We start from the raw sequence: 7,955 nt of genomic DNA on the forward strand, positions 1-7,955 counted from the left end.
ACAATTTAAATGCATTTTTATTATTAAGAATTGTATTAAACATATGTGTACATGGACATATAGCTTTGATTATTTAGGATGCATTCTCAGATTACTTCTTAGCCTTTTGGTGAAGAGCAAGTGTAAGATGCATTTCCAGAAATATATATTACTTAGTGAGAAGATGAGATTTTTTGCAATTCATGATGTATCAAATGCCAACATGCAATGCCATATGAAATATATGAGTTGTTATATAATTTTCATCACATATTCACCCATATTAAATATCTGTACCATTTTTAAATCTTTTCAATTCTTAAATATGAAATAATACCTGATTTGTTTGTTTATTTTTTTCTCTTCTATGTTTTTTTCATGTCATACAGAGATACCTTTATGGAAAGCCTAGAATTTCTGTTCTGTTCAGTAACTACTTTCTTAAATAAACTCTGTCCCAGTCAAAAAAGAAAAGTTTTGAAGTAGCTGTTGAAAGTTAGACACCGTAATTGCTGATACAGTAAAGCAGTAAACAGACAGCAGGTGAATGGGGTCTCTTTATGTCATAACCCCAGGCAAGGGAGGTTACTGCTCTTGCCCAGATTTCCCCAGTAAGTAAGAAGAAGTCTTTGATAATATTTTCTAACATTTGATCAGGATGTTTCTTTAAAGAAGCTCAACCTCATTCACACCCGATGATCCTGACTCTCCTATTACCAGTGTTTTGTCACAATATTCATTAAAACTTTCATGATGATGATAGGGCATGCCCTCTACAAAGGGTCAATTCATTGTCGGCAGGAAGTAGAATGTATCCATCCTGTCTGGCAAATGGGAGGCTAAAACACAAAGAGAATTACTTTATGAAACAGTGCATTGTGTTAAGGGGAGCCGTGAGGAATTACGCATCAGGCCAAATGAGTACCTGCTTACAGCACCAGCAAAGCAGGGGCTCCAAACCAAATTTTTTTCTTAATCTTTACTATTTCAGGAAAGTCATTGAAGTTGTCATTATAAGAAAAAAAAATATCACAGACACTGTGGGATCACACTATAGTTATGTAATGGTTTAGTATGGTTCATTATTAAGCCCTAGTGAAACATCTTTGACTGTCAATCTTGTGACACAGTTATTGCTCTTCATTCTCAGTCTCTCAAGTAAAGTAAGAATTGGTCCAGTAGAGTCTTGAGTGGTTTTTTTGTTGTTGTTTATTTCTGTGACCAATTACTCATTGAGGTGATTTATTTTCTTGTTTGATTTGGCTTGGTTGGTTTTAAGGATAATTAGGGCCTTTTTTTAGAATTTAGTTCTATGATGTATTTTTTAAGTTAGTACAGATTTAAGATAAATTATAGTGAGTGGCTTCCCATTAAATATACTAACAATTGGAAAAAGCCAAAATATTGAAAATTCAGACATACAATCTCTTTTTTAAATGTGAGAAAAGGTGATTCAGAAAAGGAGAGAATAATTGGAAATAAGAAAAAGAAGCTGTCGTCTAGAAGCATTTCCCACTGTGACTCCAGTGGTTCCTTAAACTGACTTCCTTAGAATATTTTCATCCTATATCTTCACAGAAGAAGGCGAGAATATTTTGTAGCAAAGGGGATTTAGAGCATTAAAAGGCTTAAAATGACTTCAGAAGCGTGTCAACCGAATACACTGAGTGAATCTTGTTTGGATCCTGATTCAAACAAGCCACTTACAAGAAAAAAATTATGAGACAATCAGGAAATGTGAACATTGATTGGATGTTTGATGAAATTAAAGAATTACTCATTTTTTAGGAATGATGATGGAACTGTAGTTATGTTATGAAGATGAGTTATTGTCTTATAGAGATATGCACTGAAATATTTATAGATGAGATGATAGGACATCTAGGAATCGCTTCTAACTGATCCACTGGGGGGTGAGAATGTGACTGCTATATATAAGAAACAAGGTTGGCCATGAGTTGATCATTGTTGATGCCAAGTAATGTTTGTATAGGAGTTTATTATATTCTCTCCACTTTTTTGTATGTTTGAAATTTTCTATAATGTAAAAATGTCTTTGCCCCGTTTTCCCTTCCAAATATCTCACTTAAAGATTTCTGTATTTAATAACTAGTGACACTAAATTTTTAAAAATTGTTTGGACTTATTTTTTCATGGAACATCTGTTTATATCCTTTGACAAGTTTAAAAAATGGAGGTACTCATATTTTTCTTTTTGATTTGTAAAGTTCTCATATAGTAAAGATATTTGCCATCTAAAATATGTACAGCAAATAGTTTTAGTTTATTCATGAAGCTTTCTGCTGAACAGACGCTTTAAATTTTTAAATACTAAGAGCTGATAGGTGTTTTCATATTGTCTTGTTCATACCCACGATTTTGGGCATTTTTATAGGCTTTATTTTTTACAGCAGTTTTAGGTTCACAGCAAAATTAATGAGAGTACAGAGATTTCCCATATACCCCTGCCCCACATATCATCATCCTGAGCAGAGTGGGGCATTTGTTATAATTAGTGTGAGCCCATGTTGACACATCATTATCACCCAGAGTCCGTAGTTTACATTAGGGTCACTCCTAAGTGTTGCACATTCTGAATTTTGATAAATCTATGATGATATGTATTCATTGTAGAATAATTTCACTCTCCTAAATGTCTCCTCTGTCTGTGCTCTGCCTAGCCATCCCGCCAAACGTTTTATTTGTATGGAGCAAAACCTACCAATTTTTAATCAAACCGGGGCTTATTAAATACCCATTTAGAAGCTGTAAGCAAAGCCCATCATAAAGATACATATTTTTAAAACCTTTTTTTTTTTTTAAATTTTGTCATATTTGTTTCCTTTCTCTCTCTCTCTGTCTCTCCCCCACTCCTTACCTCACTGTACCACTTGAGAGTAGGTAGCATACATCATGCTATAAGAACAGGCAGATTGTCTTATATCACCACCTACTACAGTATAGCCTATAAATTCAGGAAATTTAACATTGACACAATACTTTAAGCTACAACCCATATTCCAGTTTTGTCAGTTGTCCCAATAATGTCTTGTATAGCAATTTTTGGTACACGATCCAATCAAAATCACATATTGTATTTAGCCATGTTTCTTTGTTCTTTATTCTGAAATAGTTTTCTTAGCCTTTCCTTGTCTTTCATAATATTGACATTTTTTATTTTTATGGAATTTCTATAATATGGAAATATAATTATTTTATGGAATTTCCCTTCATTTGGGTTTGTCTGAAGTTTCTTCATGCTTAGGATTCAGGTTATACATTTTTTGTGTGATGTTGTGTTCTTTTGCAGTATCATATTCAGAAGCACATTATGTCCATTTGTCTCTTATTGGTGAGATTAACTGATCATGTGGTTAAGGTTTTGTCCATCTTCTTTTCTGCATAGTTTCTATTCTTCCCTTTGTGAGTAATAAATAATTTATGGGGAGAAATTTTGAGATTCTCCTGTTTTGCATTAAACCCTTCCTCTCTATACAGAGCATCTAATCATGATTCTTGAGTCAACTTTTACTACTGTGCTTGAAAATCTTTTGTAATTAAGAAACATTCAAGGAGTACTGTTATATGATAGGCGTATTATATAGGCATATTATATTTTGTTGTAACCGTACAAGGCTGGTACTATTATTATCCCCATTTTACAGATAAGGAAACTGAGGTATGACAAGGTTATCTGCCCAAAGTCACCCAACAAGTACGTTTAGGTAGGATTTGAACATGGCTGTCTGGCTCCAAAGCATGTGCTATTTGTTATCCCCGGCATAAAGGGGCCTATTCATCTTTTACTGTATGAGTTCTGTCTTTGCATGTATGTTTAATAAGACCCTCTCTTCCTAGGATAAGATATTCACTAATATTTTTTCCCATACTTGGAATGGTCTTATTTCTGTACATGCATGAGATGTTCAGTTGGCAGCTAGACATTCAGATTTAGAACCTGAGAGGGAAGTGAGGTCAAGATTAGGTTGAAGAGTCATCTCCCCTGGTCTTTATGGAGTCAAGTTTGACTGTCAGTGTTTTGTCATTTGTCTGTGTTCTTGACTGATAGGTCAATCCTGGAGCCACTTCTGGAGCGCAGGGCCTCGTCAGGTGCCAGGGTTGAAGATCTGTCCCTCAAAGAGGACAGTGAGAACCGGATCAGCAAGTTCAAGAGAAAAGAATGGAACCTGAGCAAGTCCCAGGTCATTGCAGAGAAAGCACCAGAACCGGATCTGATGGTAAAGAAAGAAAGAGAGAGAGAGAGAGAGAGAGAGAGAGAGAGAGAGAGAGAGAAATAACAAAATCACCAGAGGTTTTCCAGTGCATTCCCTGTAGCCAGGCATACCACCATTCACTTCCCAGCTCTGAGTCACTAGATAGAAGCCTGCCCGTGGCTTTCTCAGGACCAGCAGCCTGTGGTAGTGTCGGATCTCAGACTGTACTAAGAAAAGCACGTACAGAGAACCTGAGTCTCTAAATCAATAATGGCACAAGATCTTGTACCCACAATGTAAACAATGTGGGTTGACACTTAGAGTTGTGGTTCTCACCACCATGTTCCATGAGTCACTCCAAATATTGTCATTTCTCTCCTTTTAACCTAAAAAAATGAAAGGTACTTTTTTGTTCCATAGCCACATCAAGTTGTTAAGTGTGGCAAGACCAGCTTTCCCTGAGAATCAGGGTGACTCATTTCCAAGCTAAATGACACAATCCAGCTGTGGTCAAAATCAAGTCCGCAGCCCTCCAGAAAATAATCTATGGTTCAGGGATTGCCTTTTAGTATCTTTGCAAGGGTGCCCACCACATGATAATATGGTAAGCTTAAAAATGGCTCCTGGAATTATGCCCTTTGACAAGTTTCTGCTCAGCAGACAAGTTTGTTCGGAGCATTGATGAGCTCAGCCTTCCTCACCATAAGAACGTTTTTCTGTGTTTCCCCTACCCCCATACTAGAGCCCAACCAGAAAAGGACAAAGGCCAAAGAGTCTCCAGATCGACAATCAGCTGACACCGTTTCAGGGTTCTTCACCTCCTCCATCAACACCCTTGAGCCCACCTCCACTCACGCCTAAAGCTACCAGGACCCTAAGTAAGTTTTACTGTATATAAATCCCTTCTAAGGAATGGAGTATGTTAAGTTCAATTCAGTGGTAGTGAGTATCATACAGTTAAGACTAGAGTTTGGCAAGGACTCCTCAGGTTTGCCAAGACTCATTAAACTTTTCTTCATACTGATCCAAAGGCTCTCCCTCCCCCGTTTCCAATTATGACAGGATAAATGAGGTAGATCTGTATGAGGACCAGATAGAATGCAAGTACCTTATGAACTATTGAGCAGATAGCCCTGTACCTTATATAGCGAGGAGTCTAAAATAAGGACAAGACGTAGACCCACTCTGTAAACTACTTACAGTCAGGCTTGGGGAAGAAGCATCACAAGGTACCCTTGGTACAAAAGAATACTGGAGGACGAAATCATCCTTCCCAATGGGAGACAATAGTCAACCAAGTGTTAGAGACAATCAGGCAAGTTTTCCTAGAGGAAGTGGATATTGCACCCTTTAAATGATAACACTAAGACGATTCAGTTAAATTTAACCAATATTTATTGTCCATCTACTCTATGACCGACATTTTTTCCTAAGCATTTGGGATACATCAGAGAATAAATACCCTAAGTCCTAGAAAATGTTCTCACCTTCAGCTTCATAGTAAAAACCCTGAACAGAAATGGAATTTTTACTTCAGAAATTCTTGTGAAGCCTTCTGGTGAGTGAAGGGTGCTACATTTGTTGCAAGGGATAAGAAGGGTTTTCTCATTCTGTCCACAGAAACCGTAGAGTCTGAGCTCAGCAATTTGATTGCCCAGGTTGGTTCAGGTGTTACCATGGCAAGCAGAAGTTCCTTGAGATGCTTTGATGCATTCTTCTCTCTGGATTCATCCACTTTGTATCATTTCTAGGTTCCCCATCTTTGCAGACAGATGGGCTGATGAGTGCTACTCTGCCACCGCCCCCTCCCCCCAAAAGCAGCCAGAGGAACTCCGCAGAGGTAGGGGAACCACGGCGGACACCCTGGGGCCAGAGAACACCACTCATGGGAATGAAGCTTTGGATTTTCCAAGCTTTTTAGTAGGCAGCTTTTTCTGTAGATTTGTCACTCTATGTGATTCTTGGTTTATTCCTAAAAACCATAAAACCATAAAAGGGCAGTTTTTTAATGGGAAGGAACAATCTGCAAGTAGGCCTTTTCATCAGGTTGAAGGTCGAGCTTTTCTCTGTGCCTCACCCTGGGAACACGTGGGTGAAATAAGAAGCGAGTTCTGGTTTACATTTGAAGTGTTTACTTCTTCTGAGTGAGTGACGACTATTCTGGAATAGCCTCTGAGGGGTTTCCTTCACTCATTCAACAAATAATTTACTGAATGCCTACTTTATGTGCGCCAAGGACCCAAGTGTTGGGGATTGAGCAGTGTTGGTGTATATCAGATTAACTCAAGGCGCACAAGAGAGGATACATCCGTCTCATTCCCCTTTTCACCTGGCCAAGGCTGGACAAACTCAGATCAGTTAGAAGCTAAAGCAGGATGTCGGAAATGAGGAGGAGAAGGCAGAATAGGGAAGAAAGATAAGACTCATTTCTCCTTTCATGTGTCTCTCCCTCAGATCGCTCCCCCGCTACCTGTGCGAAGAGAAGCCAAAGTCCCACCCCCACCACCTCCCAAAGTTCGGAAATCTGGCGTCCTTTCTTCTGAGCCTGGATCCCAATAAGAATTTTGTTCTCCCTCTGAACCTCAAAGCACCGTGGACACCTAGCGGATGCCTGAGAACTGGCCTCCAGGAGGCAGTGTCCTCATTGCAGCAGGCCCCACTGCTGACTGCTTTCCTGACCCTCTGGGATGAGGGTCACCCACTCAAAACTGCTTTTGTCCTTTCGAAAGCTTCTATTTGATCGGCGCCTGAGGCCATGCGACATCTTCAGTCCACATAGAACATCAGAATTGGCTATGTCCTGTGCATTTACCAAAGGAGAGAGCTCCTTTGCCGTTATTAAATTGCCGCCTCCAGCGCAGAGTTCCCCAGGCCTTCGAAAGCCTGGATAAGTCTTCTGTGGTGGTGGTTGTGGAGCAACCCCAGGAACCCACTCTTTAGACCGATGTCTTGCTTTGCTTCTGAAAAGCTGTGCTTGAGGCATAGTTTCCTCATGTGGACACATGCTGTCCTGTATAACACATTGGGAGAGACCGATGTCAAGTACTTTGGTAGCAGAAATAATCATAACTTTCTAATGTCTACTGTGTCTCTTTTGAGGAAAAGAACATCTTTCTAATGAAGATTGGCTACTTTCAAGGATGAATGGCTGTCATTATTGAAAACCATGGACTCCAATGACCCCTGAGCTCCTGCATCCCCCCACTTGCACCCACTTGTGGCATGGGGAAGCTGTCCCTGCCCCTTCTGGGAGTCCCTACACTCCGACTAACGGTCCTCACTACACAGCAGTCAGTCCTTCCTACTGTGGACTCCTTTGAGGCTCTCTGTTTTGCACACACAGTGTCTTGTCCTGTTACCTCCTCTGAGCTCAAATCACTGGATATAAGGGACTTAGAAGCCCAAGTTCAACAGCTTCTCTTCCAGACCCCATTTGGATGGTGCAGCAGCCCCTGTCTACATCCTGATTTTACCCTGGAGAATACAGTGCAATATTTCCCTTTGATTATTTATTCCTCTTGATTTGGGATTTAATTTGATTACGTGTTTATGGTACTAATATCAGTACTCCTTTCAGAAGAAAAAATGGCGGTGACTGAGCTGATCAAACATAACCTACACACACGTAAACAGCCACACCAGGTTACAGACGTTTTGAGACGGAAGGGCCTTAAAAGTCATACAAACGACCTCCTCGTTTTGTAGATAAGGAAATTGAGGTTAACACAGAAAATCCTACTACAGGTTCTTACTAATAAACCC

The 7,955-nt window shown here is 39.5% G+C and overlaps 1 protein-coding gene across 1 annotated transcript in view; it reads left to right on the top strand.

The window, feature by feature from the left end:
• The window catches only part of DOCK5 (dedicator of cytokinesis 5), a 189,167-nt gene extending 181,469 nt beyond the window's left edge, over positions 1 to 7,698 (top strand). The window contains exons 49-52 of the mRNA XM_019714857.3: positions 4,049 to 4,217; positions 4,936 to 5,071; positions 5,945 to 6,033; positions 6,648 to 7,698. Of these exons, the coding sequence (XP_019570416.3) occupies positions 4,049 to 4,217; positions 4,936 to 5,071; positions 5,945 to 6,033; positions 6,648 to 6,752 (499 nt within the window). The 3' untranslated portion in view covers positions 6,753 to 7,698. The remainder of the gene's footprint in view (positions 1 to 4,048; positions 4,218 to 4,935; positions 5,072 to 5,944; positions 6,034 to 6,647) is intronic.
• The last annotated feature ends 257 nt before the right edge of the window (positions 7,699 to 7,955 follow it).

The sequence above is a fragment of the Rhinolophus sinicus genome, chromosome 15 (assembly GCF_057876585.1).
Source record: "Rhinolophus sinicus isolate RSI-liver-muscle chromosome 15, RSI-T2T, whole genome shotgun sequence".
Taxonomy (NCBI): domain Eukaryota; kingdom Metazoa; phylum Chordata; class Mammalia; order Chiroptera; family Rhinolophidae; genus Rhinolophus; species Rhinolophus sinicus.